At 47.6% G+C, this 22,083-nt stretch overlaps 2 protein-coding genes across 7 annotated transcripts in view; one reads left to right on the top strand and one right to left on the bottom strand.

Annotated features, from left to right (window-relative positions):
• The window catches only part of TBC1D8B (TBC1 domain family member 8B), a 40,660-nt gene extending 35,102 nt beyond the window's left edge, over positions 1–5,558 (top strand). For all 3 annotated transcript variants that reach the window (XM_013183632.3, XM_048075399.2, XM_067005081.1), the window contains one exon: positions 311–5,558. In XM_013183632.3, coding sequence (XP_013039086.3) covers positions 311–721 — 411 coding nt within the window. In that variant the 3' untranslated portion in view covers positions 722–5,558. The remainder of the gene's footprint in view (positions 1–310) is intronic.
• PASD1 (PAS domain containing repressor 1) overlaps positions 5,009–22,083 on the bottom strand; it is a 53,853-nt gene continuing 36,778 nt past the window's right edge. For all 4 annotated transcript variants that reach the window (XM_067005083.1, XM_067005082.1, XM_013183733.3 and 1 more), the window contains 12 exons: positions 19,410–19,516; positions 16,790–16,937; positions 14,873–14,954; positions 13,681–13,804; positions 13,257–13,354; positions 12,741–12,827; positions 12,063–12,221; positions 11,297–11,503; positions 10,115–10,317; positions 9,542–9,634; positions 9,130–9,337; positions 5,009–8,595 (listed from right to left, as the gene is read on the bottom strand). In XM_067005083.1, the coding sequence (XP_066861184.1) occupies positions 8,425–8,595; positions 9,130–9,337; positions 9,542–9,634; positions 10,115–10,317; positions 11,297–11,503; positions 12,063–12,221; positions 12,741–12,827; positions 13,257–13,354; positions 13,681–13,804; positions 14,873–14,954; positions 16,790–16,937; positions 19,410–19,516 (1,687 nt within the window). In that variant the 3' untranslated portion in view covers positions 5,009–8,424. The remainder of the gene's footprint in view (positions 8,596–9,129; positions 9,338–9,541; positions 9,635–10,114; positions 10,318–11,296; positions 11,504–12,062; positions 12,222–12,740; positions 12,828–13,256; positions 13,355–13,680; positions 13,805–14,872; positions 14,955–16,789; positions 16,938–19,409; positions 19,517–22,083) is intronic.

Consider the following 22,083-nt stretch of genomic DNA (forward strand, 5'->3'; position numbering starts at 1 on the left):
CTGTATCTCTTTTTAAGTTCTGTTAGTATTTTTCTAAAGGATTCTTAGGATCCCTTAAACTTCAGGCTTTCACATTAACCATTAGACTGTGTTTTTCTAAATTACTGTAACGTAAGCATACTGTAAACTGCAAGAGAGGGACTTCCAGACACACACAGTTTTATCAGGGCTGGTCCAGGCCCGTACTGTTAGTAGAGCAGTTGTTATCAGGTGCCTAGCAGCATCAAGTGCTGGATCGAGATCACAGTGTGGAGTGAGAAATGAGAGTTGTGTGCTGTTCTCTAAATAGTCTCTTCTGTTATCCGTGTAGTCTCAGTTCATCCAGTTCTCCAAAACCCTTTACAATCTATTCCACGGGGATCCTGAGGAGGAACTGTTGTACCGGGCTATAGCAGTGGTTACCAGCCTCCTGCTGAAAATGGAAGAAGTTGGGAGAAGACTGCAAGGTCCCATGTCACCAGTCAAAAGTCCAGTTGCCATTACAGAGGTTTCTGCTGAAAGCCTCCAAAAAGGGCCGGAGGAAGGCAGCTCCAAGCAGACTGAAGGTGGTAGGGCACAGAGTTTGAAAGGGAACCATGAATGGTCTTTTGCCTTTGAACAGATTTTGGCATCCTTATTAAATGAGCCAGCCTTTGTGAGATTTTTTGAGAAACCTCAGGAGATAAAAGCTAAAATAGAGAGTGCTAAAAATTTGCAACTTAAAGCAAGAACCAGAGTGTAATTTGCTTTATCTTCGACTCTGAACTAACCACATAAAGCACTTGCAAATGAAGGTTGTTTCTATGGAAATTGAGTATGGTGTTTACATAGGGAACGGGGTTTGAAGATTTAGCTTTAAATATCAGATTACTGGTATGCTTTGATGTAAATAAAAATAGTTTGAAGCACAATCACTTTCTTGCATTGTTCATAAGTTTCAGCCCAAGCAGGGGCTGAAGGATAAACTGTCTTTACCATGTTATTAAAATATGCAACATTGCTAGAAAACACTAGGTGTGACCTATAACAAACCTTTCTGAATGACAGCTGTTAAAGTGTGTGCTCTGCAGGTTCATTTCTATTACTGGGATAAATGTAATGACTTCCAGACATTTTCCACTTAAAATGAGTTATTAACAGCTAAGAGGTTGACTTCCAGGTTAGTTGAGTAATTTCCAAGTCTGCATGTGGACTGGGATCAAAAGCAGGGTGAAGACTAAGAACAGAGGTTTGAACTGGTAGCTGTGGTGGGCACAAGAGCCTGAGGTTAGGAAATAAAGTTGTCCTGCTTACCGTTCCCCTGCTTTGGTGTCACCGATGGTCCTGACTGTTGCAGATTCCAGTCCCTCATTGTCAGTTTTCAGACAGCATTCTTGCAGCCCACATCTCAATTTTTGCAGTGTGGCCCTTAAAACTAATTTCCTGTTTTTGTAGCTCAGCCTATATTTGTGATTTCTTTCCCGTTCTCATATCAATCCTCCTTCAATACAGACAAAAAGGATGTAAGGTGCTTGGTCATCCAGGATGCACACAGATGCAAAGGCTAGTGGTATAGGTTGTTGAAATTGAGGGAGAACAGTGGCTAAATCTGTTTGACCATATGGTGGTTGCCATTCATCTTCCATGAGGAGCCATTGTTGACATCTTAGGAGTATGTTGATGAAATGTATAGTTTTGTTTGTGTTTGGAATGCCCAAGGACAGACCATCCTTAGCTGCTTCCTAGTTAGCTGAACGTGACCATGGAACTGCTACGGACAGATTGCAGTTGCTCCTTTGTATACCCGGCGTCCACACCTCAACCTAGTGATTATTAATTCTTTTTTATAGCTCTTTGGATTATTGCTGTTGTTATTTTCTATCTGCCAGGATTCATGGCAACAGCAAACCCTCTAGAATCCAAATTGGAATTTTTAATAAATAAATAAAGATAGATAAAGATCCTGGGGAGGTAAGCTCTGCCAGTGTTTATGCTCATGGATGTTGACCTTGAACCTTAGGTAGCTTGTGCTAGAATGGGTTTAGAGAAGCAGGGGAAGAGCCTGTATTGTAACAACAACAAAGTAAACTGGAGATCTGTTAAACTGGTTAAAAATGACTGCTTTTAAAGCCTGTACGACAAACATTTTCTTCAGGGCAGCATTACTGTATACTGTGCATGTTTTTTGCAAAGAAGCAGAAACAGAATAGGGATGGAACCATTCACTGTTGGTTGTTTTTCTTGCAATACTAAAATGAATGAGGAGTAACATGAAATTCTGACTTGTGTTACAAGCATTTGCTGAAATGCCATAATTGCAATCGGGGTTAAAATTTCCATGTTGCTTTTAAAGAATACAATTTTGATCAGGAGCAATGAATGTACGTATTATTTCCTCTCCTCTTCTCTGCACTCTCAGGTATTAATGTAAAGTTCTACTGAATGAAAAGTAACTCCAAAAAATACAAGACATTTGCGAAAAATGAGGAAGCTTGTTTTAGAAGCCTTCATAAAGTAGTCATAGTTGATACAATATTAATCTGATTTGTATATTTATGCATAAAACATACAAACTAATTTATTCATATGCATGTTTCTGAGGCAAAGTAGGGCAACACTGTGTTTGTAAATGTGTTTGCTCACTGTTTTCCTAATGTTGTTTTAGAAATATAAAGCAGATGATACTGATGTTCTAGTCCAGGACGTACTCAGATAAGCTTTGCTCAGTGAGTAATTCTTATGCAAGCAGCTGTGCTGAAGTTAAAGTAGCCCCATGAAAAGAGGGACAGCTACCCAGACAAAAAGCTTTTGTAGGTCCGTGATGGATATTTCCAATTTCAATAGGTAGTCAAAGCTATAAACTGTTTGCTAAGCAACATAGCATAGTGACATGAAATTCTTAAAACTCAAAGACATTTTCAGTTGGAGAGCCAATATATTTGTTTAAAAAAAAAAAGAAAAAAGAAAAAAACCATGCAAGTTAAAATCTAAGTACAAAAGACTGTACTGAAGAAACCTGCAAAATAAGAATGGCCTCGTGTTATTACACGGTTTGGCTATGCAAAACAGCACCTTTTTGAAATACCAGTTTCTGTTGGTGTCAGTCCAAGAAACCATAGAGCCATTACCAGTGATGTAGTAATCCTTGTCAGCTATATCGTATCTATGTATAAAATGAGATTACCAGCATACAATTTTTTAAAAATATATATTTAAAATATATTTGGTGTTGCAAAGATGAATGCTGTTTCACATTGTATTGCGTTAGGACTCAGTGGGTGAGCACATTTCTGTTGCAAGAGGTCAGCTGCGAGACGTAGCGGGGAGTTAAGCAGAAGCGCTAGCAGGGAGCCTGCTGGTTGCAGAGTGTCTGACCCAGCACTACTCAGCTACTTCCCAATGGGGGGACTTTCCATTCAAATTGCAACTTGGAAGTTTTTAGAAGTGTTTTTGAGCAGCTTACTCAACAATAGGAAGCAGTGTGGTTAAATGAGTATGGATACATCACTTCACGTCTCAGTTTTATTTCTTTCCTGGAACAGTTTTCATTAAGTTATCTGATTATTTTTTATTTTTGGTTCTGTCATAGGAAATAAATGAATGTACAACATTCAGTACAAAGTAGATGATTGTAGCTCAGATATAGATTGCTAACACTAGTGATGCTGTTTATACAGTTTTAAAATTGCACTACCTTCTGCAGTGTCACCAGCGGGCCCTGGCAGCTGTGCCATGGTTATTTGTCCTGAAATATTCTCAGTGGCTGTTGGCATGCACTGCACAGCCCTTTCTTGTGGCTGGGCCATTATTATTGTTGATAATGCACATAAAATGCCTTTTCGTCAAACGCAATCACCTGCCCATAGGGATGGCCAGCAGAGCTGTAGTGTTCCCTCAGCCTTTCAATACGGCACGTGCTGCTCCGTGACTGCTCAACCCCTTTGTGTACAACAGGTGCGGCGCTGTCTCTGCACAGTCACCCCAAAGGGCTTGAACACATGAGGTGAGGGAATAGCTCCACTGATGGTAATAAAAATACGAGCCCTTTCCACCATGAAAGGGGAGAGCCCTTTATAACTCAAACAGGGGCATTTCCAGGGACTTAGAAATGGTCACTGCTATGTGATTCGGAATAAGCACTCTCTGTTTCAGTCCATTCCTAAGACAAGCCACTTGTTCCTCACTCTAATGGCTATATAGTAATATATTTTTTAGAAGAGTTTGCTAATATAACAACTAAGAAATAGCTGTGTGTTGATTCTATTAGCGATTTCTCATCCAGTTGTACTATACGGGGTTCTTGATTGTGATTGCAGTTATTACCTGAACTAAAAAATGAAATACTCTAATTTGTCTCCAGAAACATAGGCTATTTTGTCTTTTTGCTATAGCTTTGTCACTTTACCAAGAAGGCAACACATTGGTGTTGGCAGGTTGGCTTTTTATATAATGTATTGTATGCAGAATACTGTAAGACAAATGGGGTGTTAAATAAAAAATGTTTCACTTAAGAAAAAAAAAGTTTGAGGCACTATTCTTTTGCACGATGGACTGCGTCAGAAGTTTGTTCAAAAACATCAGTCACGTTAAAACCATTTTTAGCCAGTCCTTTCTGAAGCAAGGATTGAGCCACACAAGGACCACACTAGGACTCCAACCCCTCCAAAAGTGAATAAAAGAGGAGATCCAGGTTTTGAAGGCTGGGTGTAGTTCAGCAGCGCATGAAACCTGTGCTTGCTTCAGTGCTGAGATGGCTGGTGAGTAAAGCCAGGAAGAGCAGCATTACTTGTTTTTCAATCCACATTAAAACACTTATTGTGTGCAAATATATGACACTGATACCTTGTTCTTTCAAATTCACGTGTTGCCCTTATTCCTTCTGGCACTGGTCATGAAAATTGGTCTCTTGAGCCCCCTCTGTTCAGCTGTTTATACACGTGTATGTGCGTGCCATGGCTGCAGCTCTTGCACCTCCTAGAGAGCAAGGAGCGGTCTGATCATCTGCCTGACACACACCACTCAGGGAATAACAACAGCACAAGTTGTGTAAGAGGTCTTGCAAGTATGCTTTTATTTCTTTTTCTTTTTTTTTTTTTTTTTGAAAATACTATGTACAATCTCTTTAAAGCTTGTCAAAATGCACAGACTGCCATCCAATGCAGCTGTGCAGGTACATAGATTCAAAACGAGAATCTTTACTGTTCATCTTCATAAGACACTTCCTTTTTCCCATTACAAAATACTTTTAAGAATAGTAACATTTATAAACGTATCTATATTTGACATCATATAAAATAAACCAAGATTTATAGTCAGTTCTAAGATTGTTTCATATTTTTTCTTCCTCTTTTTTTTTTTTTTACATGGACTATGTTACAATATGTACAGTAACTTCTCACTGTGTTTGTCAAAGCAGCCTGATGGTACCCACCAGGCTTTAGCTTATATGTACAAATATGCTAAAAGTGCAAGACTTTATTAATTAAAGCTGCCTGTGTTTTCAGAGGTCTGGAATTGTGTGGCCTATATATATAGATATACATATATATGCACATTAAAAACATATCTGTGTATCTATATATGTAGAGAGAGATAGTATATAGGTGCTTGTGTGCTAGAAAGCCTCAGGACATTAGTGAGCACTGATGCTGGAGCCCAGCTCCTGGCACAGGCAGCACTGCTTGTATTCCCACCCGCCTATGTGACCACCTCACGCCTGGGGTCCCTCATAAGTACCTGGGAGTGAACCAAACCCACCAGCAACCCTCCATTCCAAACAGGTCCCAGAAACACAGCTCGTAGCTAACACCGAGGTAAACAAATACAACTCAACCTGAATAAAGAGATTTATTTAGTCATTTATCTTTTGAGCGTGAGTGGTGACAGAAGGCAAAAAGCCCGGGCCCCTGAGCCAGCCTTGCCCCTGCCCGGAGGCAGGCTGAGCAGGGACAGAGCCAGCCCCACCGTGGGGCTGGGGGACTTTGCCCTCGGGAGCCCCGCTCTGCCTGTGCCCATACCCATGCCCGTGCTGTGCTGGGTGCCTGCGCCTGGCACTACGAGCACCTGCACCAGCAGCTGGGGTGGGCTCTGGAACTAAAATGTGTTCAGGGGAGAGGTTCTGATAAAGTGCGTTTTACATCGCTTGTTCTTTGCAAGGCCAATTGAACATGTAAACATCCTTGCAAACCTACACTCCCTGCCAAGAGGCTGCCATCAGAAGGGCTGTGCAGGGGGCACAGCCCCGTCCGGCACACCCACTGCCCTTCAACCCCCTCCAACCACTCCTTGGACTTGCTTTGAAAGGCAGCAAACTCCTGCCTCCTCCCTAGCAAGCCCTGCTAACAACCCCCTGTCTCCCCCAGACCCCAACCCCGACCCCAAGCACCACCACCAAGAAGGGTTCACTGACACCCACCATGCCTGGGCTGACGCACAGGGCTGGCACACTGCAGCCCAGCCGCTGTGTTGCCGGTTTAGTGGGCAAGGCAGGGAACTGCATGGCCTTTGCCTCCCACCAGCAGCACTGGGACATCAGCTGTGTACAACAGCGTGTCCTTAGCACACATGCGAGCCTCTGTGCATGTGTTTTCGTCCTCATGCTGCTGTAGGCCGTGGCTGCACCTCCCCTCCGCCTGCTCTGCGACACCCAATTCTTCACTGCCGGCATCCCTGGGGCGCACAACCACTGCCCCCAGCACCAAGCGACCAAGGCCCGTGGAAGGCCAGGCTTCTCACAGCTTTTGTTCGCATGCGAGCTGTAGATGCAGGTGTCCCTGCAGCGCCCGCTGTCTCCAGCTACAGCTGTACCCCCACCTGTACACCACCTTGCCCGCTCCCCTGTTTCCTGAAGCCAGGGCTACTTGTGCCAGAGGCTGTGGGGTCAGCACCACTGTGCAGCTGCTGGGGTGGGGCAGAGAGCCAGGGAAACAACAAATACAAATATTTGTAATAAAATAATAAAAAAAAAAAATAAAAAGCCCCAACCCCCCCCTCCCCCCAGAGCTTTGATTGGTCACGACAGGGGTTACAAACAAACCTGTCCCCAAACATTGCTCTTGCTGCATGCTGGTGCAGCCCTGCTGGATGACCCTGCTCCTAACTAACCACCATCCGCCACAGCTTAAATAATGGCCTAAACCATCTTCTGTGTTTGGGCTGGAACAGTGCCCACGGTTAGTACTCAGCTACTAATGCCTCAAAAAATGTACATTTTCATTTTTCCTTTGGAAAGACACAAACAGTAGGGACACAACTATACACCCACTGAGGAATAAACTCGTTTTCAATTCATAAATATAAACATATAGTTAAAAAGTGACAATTTACAAAAATACAATTTATTGCTGACCCTACAGGCTTGTAACAGTGCCTGTGTCATTGTGAGTATACGTTTCAGGGTTGTCAAATTGAAATATGACCTAGCAAAACCACAAAGTTTGCTGTCACATGATGGTCTACGTGCTGTTTGCTTGTTTTCATGTAAAGAAACATACACAACAACATCCACTTGGAACAAAACAAAACAACAGAAAAGAAAGAGTAAGGATTCTTTGTCCGTAACCTGAAAAATATTTGGCTACAGGGAGTAAAAACCATATAAATTTATCTGCACTTGTTAACCAAAGTAAAACATGACGAGTATCTTACTAGTTGTGATGTGAGCTGGTATAACAACAGTACGAAATTCAGGCAAAAGTGGTGTTATGTAAATTAGCAGCATTATCCAATCTCCTGGAAAACAAAAACGGTGGGGTTGAGGTATAGAAAAAAGGAAAAAAATCCACAACGGACCTACTAGAGTGAGACGAGAGCTATGTACACGGCAATCCCTCCTGTGACTGCTGCGGCCTGTGTGTGCTGCAAGTGCTGGGCTTACCTTCACAGTGCCTTCCAGCACCAAAGCCACGGAGGGACAAGGCTTTGCTGCGGTGCCAAGTGCTCTCCATGGTGACCTGATCAAGCAGCTCCCGCAGCCGGCCACCAGTCACCGTCCTGGTCACAGGAGCCATACCTGGCACTGGCACAGGCACGCACGGCTTGGTGACATGCAGCACCCCCCGACGCCTGTCCGTGGCTCCCAAATGAAGCACAGCTTATGCACTGACAAGTTTACAGCTGCTTTTGGAGCCGAGCTCCAGTGGGCAGGAGCCCCCCATGTGTACTCCTGCTCCTTGCTCTTGAAGGTGCCCTCCCTCCAGGAGAGGCGTGCCTGGGGCTTGCGGCCACTCACAGCCCCAGGGCTCTCTTCGGCAGTGGTTGTACCACCAGACGATCCCAGCTCAGCCCCATGGAAATCCCAATCCACGAGGTGTCCTCCAGAGCTATCTGCCCCTGGTGGAATCATCCCGGCCCCCATGGGGCCCGACCTCACCCGTCTGTGCTCCGACGGCTCTGTCTCCGCTCCGCCTGCGCTCGGGTCACCGAGCCACCACGGCCAAGGTTGTCCCTGCCTTGGGGAGCCAGCAGTCAGGGCAGCTGCATTTCGGGCAGGTCCTGCAGGTTGCAGGCCTGGCCCTGTGCGTGGCGGCTCTGCGGCTGCGGGTGCAGGAAGTAGCTCAGGGGGTTCTGCTGCGGGACGTGGGCTGGCTGGAAAACACGCGGGCTCGGGCCCCCCGGCACCGCCTCAGGACCTTGCATCTGCGGGAAGACACGAAGGCAAATCAGCCCTGCCCCTGTGCCCGGCCACGCCGTGCCTTGCTGCTGAGGCTCTTGGACAAAGTACCAGAAGGTGACCCTAAATGCAGCCCTGCAGCACGACTTCCAGCTGTCTCTCTTCCTCCTGCTCTGCGTGCTACCATCTTTGCCAAGAGGACTGTAGCTTACCTCTGCCAACCCGGCAAGCCTTGGAGAGTGTATTGCTCACTAATAATTAGTTTCAACAGCCCCCCTCCTTGGCAGCATCGTTAACTTAGCACACTGAAGGAAAATGTGCACTGAAAAACCCAGATCGCCTTCTACAGAAGTTTGTGTTGGGAAACAATCATTTACTGAAGGAAGTGACTGCAGCTGATTAAGAAAAAACAAACTTGCTATGCTGAGACATAACAGCAGGAGGCACGTTGTCATGCCAGGCTAGGTCTGATTAGTCATGAGCCCCATTTCTTCTTAAAAAACCCTCAGCCCCCAATCCCAGCCCCGTGCACACCTACAAAGCTGCTCCAGCTCCCTCACCTGAAGGTAGAGGCGGTGCTGCTGCACCTGCTGCTGCGGCCACTGGTGGAGGTGAACCGGGGCGCTGGTCTGGTGGGAGGTGAAGCTGGCGTGGGGGATCACCACGGACGGGGAGAAGATGGGCGAGGGGGTGGGGGGCCGGACCGTGCTGCAGGTGATGGGCTGCATCTGCATGGGGGGAGGCAAGGTCTGCTGCTCCGCCACGAATCTGCCACGAGGAGGAAAACATGGCGTGTGACGCCCACCCTAGAGCCACCACCCTGGGCAGCCTGGGTGCTGCAGGAATGAGACTGCAGCAGGGTTTGTCACGCCGTGCAGAACCTGCCATGAGCATCCCCCTCCCCGCCAAGCATGGTTTGTGTCTGTGTGATCTTATGCAAGCGCCCTGCTACGATACTAAGCAAGGACTCACTTTCCCTGCTGCCTGCTGGTGCCGCTCAGCGCAGCCTGAGCACTGCCATTAGCGGCGGGCATCATGGCTTGGATGGACTGGTCCAGCAGCATTCTGCGGTGGAGGAAAAGAGAGGACAGTCAGGGCAGGGACGGACCAAACCGTTGACCACCAGGCTCTAGAAAAAAGCCCCTTAAGACCTCCCAAAAAGCATGCAAAGCGCCACTGATTCTCCGTGAAAAAAGGCAATGAAATAGGATACTTATTGTCACTTTGTGACCCATGGAGGTGAGCCAAAGCCTGCCAAATCATGTGAGAAATACATGAAAATGTATTATAGATGTTTATAGATGGTGAGACTCTAGGCAGCCTGGTTTCTCTTGTTCCTTTACACAATGTTTTGCAGTGGCTGGATCCCCTAGACAATGTCTGCAGATACCTCCCTGAAAGGCAGTTGTATAGTCTGGGGCAGTTTCCAACTTTGTATAAAAGAGTAATGTTTTTGCCATAGTACCCATCTTGGCTGGAAAAAAGAGACCCTGGAGCTTCAGAGTGACCAAGACTCAGGTCTGGGAAGACAGGCCCAGCTCGTACCTGAGGCTCCTGTCCTGGCTGTAGTCGGACTGCGGCTGCCTTTCGCTCATGTCGGTCGGCATCTGTGCAGCTACCGTAATGGGATGTGCTTGCGAAAACACCATGGGGTTGTTGTAAAGGGGCATTGAAATGCTTGTCTGCCCTGGCAGACACGTTTGTTGGGCTGGGTTTCCTCTCATGAGGTGCTGCTGCTGCTGTGGTACCTGAAATGCAGACGTAAACACACAGGTAAGATTTTAAAGCTCCCTGTTAGGCAGCTAGAGCAACCGCTTCAAGGATGCAGCTGGGAAAAAGACAATGAATTGTGGATGTTCTCCCTGAACAGAGAAATAGGAACTGTGTGTCTGTGAGGACAAACACCCTGTGTGCATTTATTGCTCTGGCAGAGCATGGGCTGGCAGCCTCTCCTGCTGCATCAGAGCATGTGGGCAGAGCGGGACACAGCTCGAGGGAGAACAGAGCAGCCTACAAAGGGAGGGGGAGTGCAAAGTCCCCAAGGACTGCTCCTCCTGCTTCCTCCATACCTGCATGGGTATTTTTGGGCACCACAATCCTTTCCCAAGAAGATGGGGGGGCCAATCTCTTCTCTAGAGCTAGGGAGACTTTATAACAGCCCTCCAGTAACTAAAGGGGGCCTACAGGAAAGCTGGGGAGGGATCCTTTATCAGGGATTGTAATGATAGGACAATGGTCTTTAAGGTCCCTTCCGACTCAAACCATTCTATGATTCTAACCTATGCAGTGAATTTAGGTCTAATGATGTCAAACTTGCTTTTCAAAGCTGTCTTCCAAGAAATCTGGGCCAGGAAAAAAAAGCAACAAACCCTCTTTCACAATTATGCCTAGCTCCCTGAACTATGAAGTCACAGTTCTTGCTGACTGCAAAAAACTCTGGGTGGTGATTGCAAGCACCATGAATCAGAAGCCAGACTTCCCACTTGGTTCTGGGATGGCTCCAGCACTCCCTGGGCGCTGACATTTTTAAGCTACCGAGCTTTGATTTGTACAGCTGAATGGCGTCATTTGCAACGATCTTGAGACAGGTTTCATAGTACCAGCTATGGAGTAAAACAAGCAGGGCGGAGATGAGCAGGACAGCAGCGGGTAGCCCCACGTAATGCTTAGAGCCAGCAGGCACGCGCATAAAAAGCCAGGCAGGGGACAGGGAAGGCAGCCAGCCACCTGGGAGGACGTGCCACAGGGCTCCCTGAGGAACTGGCGCGGTGAGGGCTCGTGGGGGCCCCCGTAGTGCTTGGTCCCCATCGGGCCTGGCTGGGGGGACTTCTTGGCGCTGGCCTGCCGGGGCGTCCCGGGCGGCGGTGGGGGTCTCCTGGGGCTCTGGTGCTGCACGTTGTTGAAGACCAAGGGAATCGGTTGCTGCATCAGAATCTTTAACAAGAAGAGGTGCATGAGTTTTTCATGGGAAGAACGATGAGACAGCTCGTATATGGCAACTGCCACTAGATGGTGCTTCAGTTTTGCTACTAAAATTGGGGTTTCACAGCACTGTGGCAGCCGGCTGTATAACACCACAGCTCTAAATTTGCTCTAAACAGCAAAGCGAACCATGGATAACAGAGTCATGTTAGCTTGTGCACATTCACAGTCACAACTGCTCCAGTCCCATTACGCCTGTTACATGCCGCAGGGGTGGCACCAGGGAACGCAGCAGCAGTAACCAGCCACCGAACCACCGAGCGCACCACGCAGAGGGGACTTCTGAGCAGCTTGACCACTTCCTTGTGACTGTTTTTCTAAACCACGTAAATACTTAAGCAGACAGTGATGCCAGCTACCTCTCAGGAGACACCTCTCTGGCCAGCTGAGACTATACTACCAATTTATCCAGAGCTCATTTCTAAGTGCTTTTGCCATAGCCAACGTTGTCACTGATGTGCACGGAACAGCACCCTGTTCGTGGGCTGGGAACGGCGCGGGCAGCAGGTACCTGCAGGTTGGAGTCCTGCACCAGCTGGAGCTGCTCCTTGATGACATGGAGCTCCTCTTGCTGCGTCTTGATGTCTGCTTGCAGTATGCGAGTCCTCTCCTCCAGCTGCTCTTTCAGCTGGTGCATCATCCCCAGCTGGGCCGGGAAGTGGTACACTGGCTGTGGGGAGTGCAGAACAAGTCACAGGTAGGACCGGTCCTGCTATGCACATTTGTAATGATGCTGGTTCCAGAAAAGCAAATTCCTTGGTACAAGGTGGGCAGGTTACTGAAATAACTGACTGGTTATTATTTATAAATATTATTTATATCCATATTTACATATGAGTATGTATAATTATTTATATATGTAACTCCTATATATATATATTTTTTTTTTTTCTCCTGGCCTATCTCAGACATCCTGTGCCACCCCCTTCCTCTACCAGGGCAATAACTCTGTAGTGTTTTATCAGCCTGTGCCAGCTGCTAACAATACAGAGATGAGTCTTCAGCAGCCCCCAGTGGTTCAACGAGTCTAAGCCTTCCCTTAAACTGTCACCACGGTGTCCTAGATCATGCTGGGAGCAGGGACAGCGAAGTGGGGCCCAGCCCGACAGGTCCCAGCACAAACCCTTCGCCCCCCCGCCCAGCACGGGGGCAGGACACCAGAGCATATCCAGCAGAAGCAAACACGTACCATCACGGCGTGCTGAGAGGGGACTGCCGGCTGAGCCACGGGATGCTGAGGGAGGTGTTCGCCGGGGGCTGCAGGAGTTGCTAGGGCCTAGAAATGAAAACTCCGCCTTACTGCAGGCCCACAGCACCTCTAGCACAGAGTTGGTGTGGTACCGCCTCATGCTGGCCACCCAACTCCGGTGAGGAACAAGTGCGGGAAGTTTGAAAGCAGGAAGCTTCACATGGATGGCTGAGGGGAGAATGTGAGCTCCTGCATGCCCCCTGCTAAGTGTAAACCCTCAGTGTTTGGACAAAAGCTGTTTCACATGTACAAAGCCCAAGAGAAGCGGGGTGAGCAGGTGTTTGGCCTTGAGGAGCAAAGAACCCCGAGACAGGAGGCAGCCATGTTGCCTCCAGCAGCTCTGCTGGGCCCCAGGACACCCCAGTCCCGGCCCCACACATTCAGAGGTGGGGATCAGACCCCTCCAAGGGCGAGACCGAGGTCTGCCAGCTCTTTTTTTTTTTAAGCAGCACCGACCTGGGCACCTCCAGCCAACGTCAGCCGCAGGGCTGCCTTCTCCGGCACCGCCGGGCGGGTGGGAGTGCTGGTGTCGGTGTGCCGCATGGACGAGGTGGCTGGAAAAAGAGACATTTTGTTGTGACATGGCTGTGGGGTGGCAGACCCGCGCCTGGCTGTCCTCGCTGAGCCTGAGCTCCCCGTGCAGACCAGCAGCCACCCGAGTGCTGTGGGGCTGTGTCCCCAAACCGCCCACCCCTGGTCTCACGTGGGTGACGGAGGACACGGCATGTGGCACCGGTGGCACCGCAACGCCTCAGTCTCTGATGCTGAGCACCCCCTGAACCGACTCAGTCCCTGCTGGTGGAAGTCTCCCACCCCACCCACGGATTTCGGAGGGTGCTCTGCCCCTTGCCCCCACACCCCCGCCATGCCGGGCACCTACAGGCAGAGTCGGAGAGCGCGGTGTGCGAGGAGCGGCGGGAGCTGTGGGACGACAGCGACACTCCTTCCCGGCTGGCCTCCTGGCTGCTGCCGCACTGCCCCACGTCCAGGTAGCTGCCGTGGCTCTGCAGGGAGCCAAGCACGGCTCATCAGAGGGAAAATAACAGGCCTGGTGCTGGAGGGCCAGCAGGGCTGCACGCCTCCACCCCGGGGAGGTGCCCCTCAGCGGGCACCCCGATGCCTTCACCCTCCCAGCCCAGAGCGAAACAGCCTAACCCAGCGAATATGAGCAGTGTTGGAGGTATCACCCCGCAACGACAAGACACCACTTGGCAGATGGTTTATATAATGTGGCTGTTTCACCTGCAGGCTGTGGGAGACCATGTCACTTCCCCACGCCTCCCTGGGAGCTCCCCAGCACCCCACTCCCCTCCAGAAGAGCAAGGAATGGGAGCAGTCGCTCTGCCTCTCCTCCTGCTGCCTTGCACCAGCAGATGAAGCTTAATGTCTGCAGAAAAACATCTCAGCCGTTGCATGAAGGGGACGGATACACAAACGTGCTGTGGTGAGAGAGAAGGCAAGGTGGCCCTTGCTCCAGTGTGAAAGGTCCTGGGACCTGCATCCCATAAATGATTTCTTAAAATAATGGCATGATTTTCTATAAAATAATGGAATGATAATTCCACTTGGGGAGCTGCTTTGATTATTGGTCTTGTAAACTACTGAGAGGAAGAACTTAAAAGGAACCGAAATGACCTTGTTAATTGGGCAGGCATGTTGGGATGCCACACTGATTTGAACCATGGGAATTACTGCTTTGGTCAAAATCCTACACATGATGCTATCATGCCCAACGGTGCAAACAGAGCAGAAATCTGGAATAAGAACCAGTTGTGTTGTTTTCCCTTCACTTCCAATCTTTGTCTGAGTATTGATGACAAGTTGGCATTAACAAAAGAGGTGTACGCAAGGCAACTGCTGAATTTGCTGTTTTATGCCTGCACGAAGATGGGACAGCTCAGAGCCATGTAGTGTGAAACTTCCATGTATCTGTGTGAGCCATAACCCAGCTGAAGGCTTGGAAGGAGAGGGGAGGAAAGGAAAAGGAGAAGGAAGAGGTATTTTCCTAAGATCAGTAAGTGATAACTTTGTGGTTTAAAGCCTATTCATTCAAATGTGAAGAAACATGATACCTTTATAGAAGAAGATGCCAGTTCAATTGATGACTCTTCAAGGCCAAGATCTCGCCTCCTTTCAGCTCGAACCTCCGCATAACTAACAAAAACGATTAAAAATTTAAAGTTTTTTAGTGTCGGGCCTCAGCTGTCCATGAAAACAGATGCACTGGGTGTTACGTACTGCAGTGCACCTGCCACACGGGTCACGATAGAGCTTTCCCATTGAGTCAGAAGCTGTGCACAGCTCACACACATGTGCACACTCATATACAAGGTGCTCACAGGACCATCAGGGTAAAGCCTTGCAATCTGTGAATAACCACGTGCACTGAAGGTCCAGAGATCAGAAAAAACAGGGCAGTGTCACGTCCCACTCCACCCAAGCAGGACTGTGGGATTAATTGGTCTCATCCTTCCAAGCACAGATGTAGACACCCCTTTGAAGATTTTGGCCTTGGATGCCTTCAGACAACAGTTGTCTAAAAGCAAAGCTCTGGGGGTGCACACAGCACCATGCCTGCCACATCGGGGTTAAAATCCCTCACCCTGATGGGAGCTCTGCACACAAAATGCCGGCTGCCCAGCTGCAATGTGAGGTGGATACCAGAATCCCCATTAATGTGCCTCTAAAGTCTGTATTTGCTTCCCTTACTATTTTTTTCTCTTAAATAATAAAATATTTACAGTAAACAATGCCACATGATTCACCACTGGGATAAATTGCAGAGGATGTTCTAAAGACTCTGAGCGGCTGTGTGCTGTGGGCGCTGGAAAGTGTCAGAACTAAGGCTGCTGAAATACAAACAGGCCACAACCTTTGTGGGGGCAAGAGAAGATGCTGAGAAGAACTTAATTATACCAGTGTTAAGCACTAAATTTTCCTGAAATCATGCTTTAAACCTAAAGTTCATTTAATGTGTGTGTTTCAATGATATATTCTAAGCCTTAGCTGTACAAGACAACTGTATTTCAAAATCTATTTGGGATTATCACTAGGCTTAAGAGGCACTGAGAGCAGAAGAAGAAACAAGTCCATGCACAATAAATTCAGAGCTTGAAGTGCAGCCCAATTGCCTGAAGGATGGCAGAAGCAACACAACTCAGAAGCAATCTCTCCATCTAACATTTGCTTAAAATAGCTCTTGACATGTAGTTTGTATCAGCACTCTAACCACTGACACCTGTTTATCAGTGTAAGGTGTCCTCAGTCTGTTTCTGAACACAGGAAAGATTCCCAGTTTACTTGTGCTTTTTCTTTGAGATGTTTGACAGGAGCACAAAAAAATTGCAAACTGATTCCTGGAAGTAAAGAAAGATGTGCCGAGCCATATGTTTAATCAAGTTAATAGATCAAACCAGTATGTCAGTATTTTTTTAAGCCCTCCACTAGATATATCCCCATATGATGACTGTTTTTGCAGTGGTGGTGGTAACACAGCAGCTCCAGTGCTTCCACCCGTGGCTGGCTCCAGCCCAGCTCCGCAGCCGAGCCCAGGGCAGCATCCCACTGGAGGGGATCCTGGGCCACGCTGTGGGCAAGGAACGCGGCCAGCAGGACAGCAGCTACCATGGTAGGTCATAGCTAGGTCATGAGTATTTAAAGAGTTTTGAAGCCCATAAAGCTGTCTGATTCCTTGTGATGCCTTGTGAGCTTCAATTCCTTGTGATGCCACATCATGTCATCACTGGGGACAGGAGAGGAACACAACACTGATAGATGTGGCCAGTGGTGGCTTCCAGACCAGTTGCCAAAGAGTGGTGAGAACACATTATGTTTTTCCCCATATTTCCTGTCGTACTGTATACAATTGCATACCATCTTAGTGTGCTAAGGTGCACAGCAAATATTTGGCTAACGCAAAACAGGACCAGCAAACATAATGGATGTGTGCACAGAACAGGTAGTGTAAAGTGCTTGGAGCTTGCTCCTACCTAACTACCAGGTGAGTGCAAACGATGAACTCGGGCTTGGAATTCCACTGGTGGTAGGTGATGTAGTAGTGTGTCTGCAGCCAGATCCACTGCTGGCCTTTGGTCAGGAACCTGTAGTAACACGACTTGCCTTTTCCAAACTGCATCACTGGTAAACAAAAAGAAAGCACTTTATGGCAAACGAACTACAGAAAGTTCATGGTATAAAGGAGATTAGAAAAAAAACACAAAACACTCAGTCCCATTCTCCCTTGCAGTTTGCTACCCCACTAAGGCGGCTCTTGTGGCTTTACAAGCATGATGGGCACAAAACCTTGTGCTGAGCTTTCATTTGGGTTCTTTCCTACTTATTTTCACAAGAGTGCACTTTACTATTCTAAGATTGTTCTTATAACTAGTAATTGGCATAACTATCTAACTGGTTTTATTCCTAGAACTAATTAGTGGGCTTCTCTGAAAGTAATAAGCACAGACAACATCATGTAAGCAAGGCACTGGCCTTTCAGAAGCACATGAAAATGCATTTCAGAGACAGTGGGCCTGAAGTCAGGATCCTAAAAATGGCACAAAACGATAAGATAGCGGAGTTCAGCAGTTTAACTGAGAGTTTGCTTCTAAGAGCTGGCCTAAATACAATAGACCTAGTACACATCATCAGGTTATGTTCAGAAAAATCACAGATGCTGTAATAAAATGGGAACATAATGAGGAGAACTACATTAAATAACCACATTAATTGCTCCCAGACTGCTGTCAGTACAAAATGAAACATGCTCATTTAAACTACCTGTAATTAGTGCAAAGTGAAATACAAGCGTGGTTTAAGCAAACCCATTTCACTTCAGAACGGCAAGATGCCTGCCCGCAGAGGCCAACCTGACAGATGGGAGCTTGTCCAGCCATAGAAACCCAGGCACTTCTACAAACCTGCACATCTCTACTTTTTGAACTGTTAGGGCTACCTTCTTCAGCGATCCCATTAGCAGGGATGGGCTTCAGAAGAAGCCCTTAGAGGTCTTCCAGCTAGCAGGCTGTGCTGGGGATCGCTCAGCGCCTGGTCCTGTCACAGATGTCCTGAAGCAACTTCTGGAAGTCATCTCACCAGCATCTTACCTTGCCTATCTGCACAAGAAGATTTAAAGATCCTTGCCTGTGGGTGTGCTAGGCAGATATGCTTTTTTAATGTAAGAAGAGGGGATCAGTGGTGAGCAGAGATGTAAACCACTAAATAAATTCACTCTCAACATTAGCATCTATGTTGAACTGCAAGCGTGTATTACAAAAAAGACATCAGCTGGTTAAGTAGCTCACTTCTGCCTGAATGGCCCTTTTAACACACTAAAAAGTGCCACTGTTATAAGCAAATAAAGTATTTATTTAGTATTCCCATCTATGTGTTTGCTGCACCTGACCCAAGCCGTGTCAGCCAGGCAGCCTGTGCCCCTGCTGCCCACTGGGTCATTGTGCTTCACCTCGATTGTGCAGGGAAGCCAGCAGAAGGCAGAGTGCGGAAATTTGATATTCAGAGAAAGAATCATTTTCTCACTCTCTGCTAGGTCCTTTAGCATTTCACATATGTGTATGGGGCAGTGGTAGAAGTGGTGGTGGGGGTTTGCAACTCAGCGTTGGAGCAGTGCTGGGGGTCACAGAGCTCCTTGGTGTCCCTGCATCATGCTGCCAGCACTGCAGAGCAGTTTCAGCACCTCCCCTTCCCCACTTTCTGGGGTAGATTCATTTCCTCGTGGCAAAACACTCTCCTTCCAAACAGAGATGGCAGACTGACAAACAGAGCACCTTTGCCCAACAGAAAACCTGTAAGCAGTATTTTCTGGAAAAATAGCTGATTACCAAGATGCATTTTACAGAGTGTGTAGTTAGATTTTATTTCTTGGCATTGCAAACCAGCTAGGGGACAGACTTTATTCTGGTTCAGTATCTTAGTCTGAAGTGTATGCAACAAAACATAAAAAATACAGTCTTTGGGAAAAAGCACCTCCATGGGACCTGGCTCCTTGTGGGCTCCCGCAGGTCACTTCTCTGTGTTCACACATCAGCCAGAGCTGGATGAATCTTCAAAATGATGCAACGCTGAGAAAAATCTGGGCTGAAAGCCCCCAGACTTCTTTCTGTGCCAGCAGATGTTCTGGTGAAAGGACAAGGCTCCTTGCCCTGCTACCAGCCCAGTGTGGCCCTGCAGCCACAGAGGGGCTGTGAGGCTCTGCTGCCCCGGGCAGGTGGGAGTTACATGTTCAGGTCCTGTTGGCCTACAGAAAGTCTCCAGGAACGGTGACAATCAGCAACATCCCAAGGGTCAGGGCTGCCCTCATAAATGGGGAACAGAGGGTAGGAAGTTCTGGATTCCCATCTATTAATCTAATTTCACTCATACAACATGAGCTCAAACCGTGTATCTGCCAGTTTGGAAAAGCTGCAGAAATAGTTGCTGATCTGACTGAATTCTGCAGGGACAGAGCCTCCCAGCCAGGCACAGCTAAGGCCATTTTTCTTTCATGGGAAGAGGGCATCCCCTCCCTCCCAGACTTTTGCGATGACAGTGGCAGGCTGCACAGGTGACACAAGAGATCACAGACAGGCACACGGTGACGGGAGAGGAACTTACAGTGTTCATGGCACCTAGCGAGAAGCTCCAGGTCATCTGCGTGGTAGTAGTCGTACCCTGACGTTCCCAGAACCTCAAAGGGTAAGTATCCTATGATGGGTGGAGCCCTAGGAGGGAAGCAGAGGGCAGGCAGTAAGCACCAACCTGACACTGCGACACCAGGGCCGACATGCTGTGATGGATGCCAGCGACCAAAACCATCTCATACATCCTTTTGGGAGTGGATTTTCACTGTGATGCATTGCCATATACAAGAGAAAAAAAGAAAAACAGAGAGAGGGAGAGGCAAAAACCGAGAAAATGAAAAGGTGTGTGTTTACTGGTTCATAGCCTATTCATTATGTGGGTGTAGAGAAGGCATGTGCGTACGCAAGTGACTCAATTCATTAAGCACGCTTGTGAGACATGGCTTGAGATACGCTACGGGTGTTCATGTGCATAATAACTCGGAGCTTGAGTAAAATTACCCGGTAGGTTGGCTATGTCATCTGGGTAGTGAACGTAGAGGGAAAAGTAAGTGGGAAGCTGCAATGTGTGTCAGGACCAGCTTGAGGAAAAGAGAAAGTAATTGTTCTCCTGGAAAAGCTTGGGGAATTGCAACCCGCAAAAATGTTTCTATGTGGGTAGTAACGAGAATAGGTATGGGGCTGATTCTGAGGACTGTTATTTCTATGGCAGGTAGAGCAGAAATCGAGGAAGTATTTAGACGGGCACACTGAATAGACACCAGACTATTCTGCTGTCAATTCTAGATGTTTTATTTTCTAGGCAAAATCTGATATATATATATATTTAAGCAGGTGTACTAACAAGTCTGAGCTTGTACACAGCCTCCACTGGAACCTGCTAGGTTATAAGTATGAAACAGCACTGAAATGCAAGGTGAAAAACACTATTTTTACCTCTAGTCCCTATAGCAGCATGCTGAGGCACAGGTATGCACCCCCTTGCACTGCCTCAAGCACAACGGGTACTTGGTGAGGCAGGATTTGACCACGCTGAGCTCATTTGGCTTTTTGCTCCACCTGTGTTGGCTGCTGGATGTGCTGACAGCAGGAGGCTCGCCTGGCAAGTTCAGCACTTCCTCGGGAAATGTCAGCAGGACACCAAATGCTTCAGGCCTGGGGCCGCTGGGAGGTGGCACTGCCCACTGAACAAGTGACCCTCTGCAGGAAGGTGAATGCCACAAAGCGGCCAAGAAGGTGAGCAAAAAATTAAGTGTAAGTACATTTTGGTTTGGACAGAAATCTTCAGTCTTCTGGTATTAACATGGCAAGTTCTGCTGTTTTGGCTGAATGACCCAGTTCCACCTTCGTACCCTGGAGAGATGCTGTGGGCATAGATTATTCAACTACGGAGGGCCAGAAGAGGTCTGTAACCTCTCCCTTATCAGGTTTGTTCTTTTCTCATTGTGCAGGGAGGCTCTAAGTCCTGCCTGTGACCCCCCGAGGGCTCAGCAAGTCTGAGCAATCTGCTAGACCTTGCCCAGCACAAGGGAGGAACCAGGCCTCCACTCTCTGAGTGCAAATCTCTGGAAACAGAGCCCACTTAGCACACAGTGGTCTCTGCCACAATGCAGCCCTATTTATCCAAATGACTCCTCAGAGAGCACTGTGTTCCTTTTCCCCATGTGACACAGATTTCTGTTAAGGACGATAATACATGTATTTATTAAAGTGTCCTTCCTTGCCATCTCTTTGGCAGCTTGGCCAGTGTCTCTTGGCTCTTTAACGACATGCTTATCTTCAAGACAATGATGTCTTTCAGATGCACATCAGATAAACTTTTAAGCTGATCAGGAAAGTATTATGCTTCCATGACTTTCGCCAGATTTCCTTAAATGAGAAAGTAACAACAAAATGCTCCTAATCTGTCATTTGACAAGGAGCTGGCTTGCTTGTGGAGCAATTTAGAAGTGTTTTGTTAGCTTAACTTCCAGCCTTGAGAACTGCAGCTGGCTCTTCAAATGGAAATGCAACATCTTCAGAGAGCCTTTGAGTGCAGGATTGGTAAATGGGCAAAAACCTGACGGGTGGTGGGCCTTTCAGCTGTAAGACATGCTGGACTTGACCCTCCAGTCTTTTAATAAAAGAAGGGAAAATAAGGAGAATGCAGGACAGACATGGATTGTTATCAAAGTTCACAGGATTTCTTCCTTTACACATATGTATATGTAGACCAAGAATACAGATTTTCTTTATTTTTTTTTAAGGTTTATCCAGGTCTGTAGAGTGTTTGTTGTACTATTTATCACAACTCCATATATACCATTGCTATGATATGGAAGGTTCCAAGCAATGGTGGGTACCTGCTGCCCCCACTGATGGCACACCTCTCAGCATCAAGCCGTGTGAGCTGATGTAACCAAGCAAGAAACAGGAAAATATCCCAAAACATTTCACAGTGTCCTAGAGATCCTGGGGACTGCACCGGAGATAGGTTTGAACCAGTGATTAGATGATACAACCCACATGATTCCCCTCTGGCTCTTGGGTCTGTGCTCACCGCTTAGAGCTGGTGCTGCCACAAACTGCCTCAGCATCTGCGTTAGCTTAATCCACTCCCAGTAACAATGGCTTCCTCGCCGGGGATATCAGTGGGACTGGAGTGGCTGCGAGTGCCCGGCACAGAGCTTCCTCTCTGAGTCATAACCCAGATTCATCAAAAGACTCTT

The sequence above is a fragment of the Anser cygnoides genome, chromosome 13 (assembly GCF_040182565.1).
Source record: "Anser cygnoides isolate HZ-2024a breed goose chromosome 13, Taihu_goose_T2T_genome, whole genome shotgun sequence".
Taxonomy (NCBI): domain Eukaryota; kingdom Metazoa; phylum Chordata; class Aves; order Anseriformes; family Anatidae; genus Anser; species Anser cygnoides.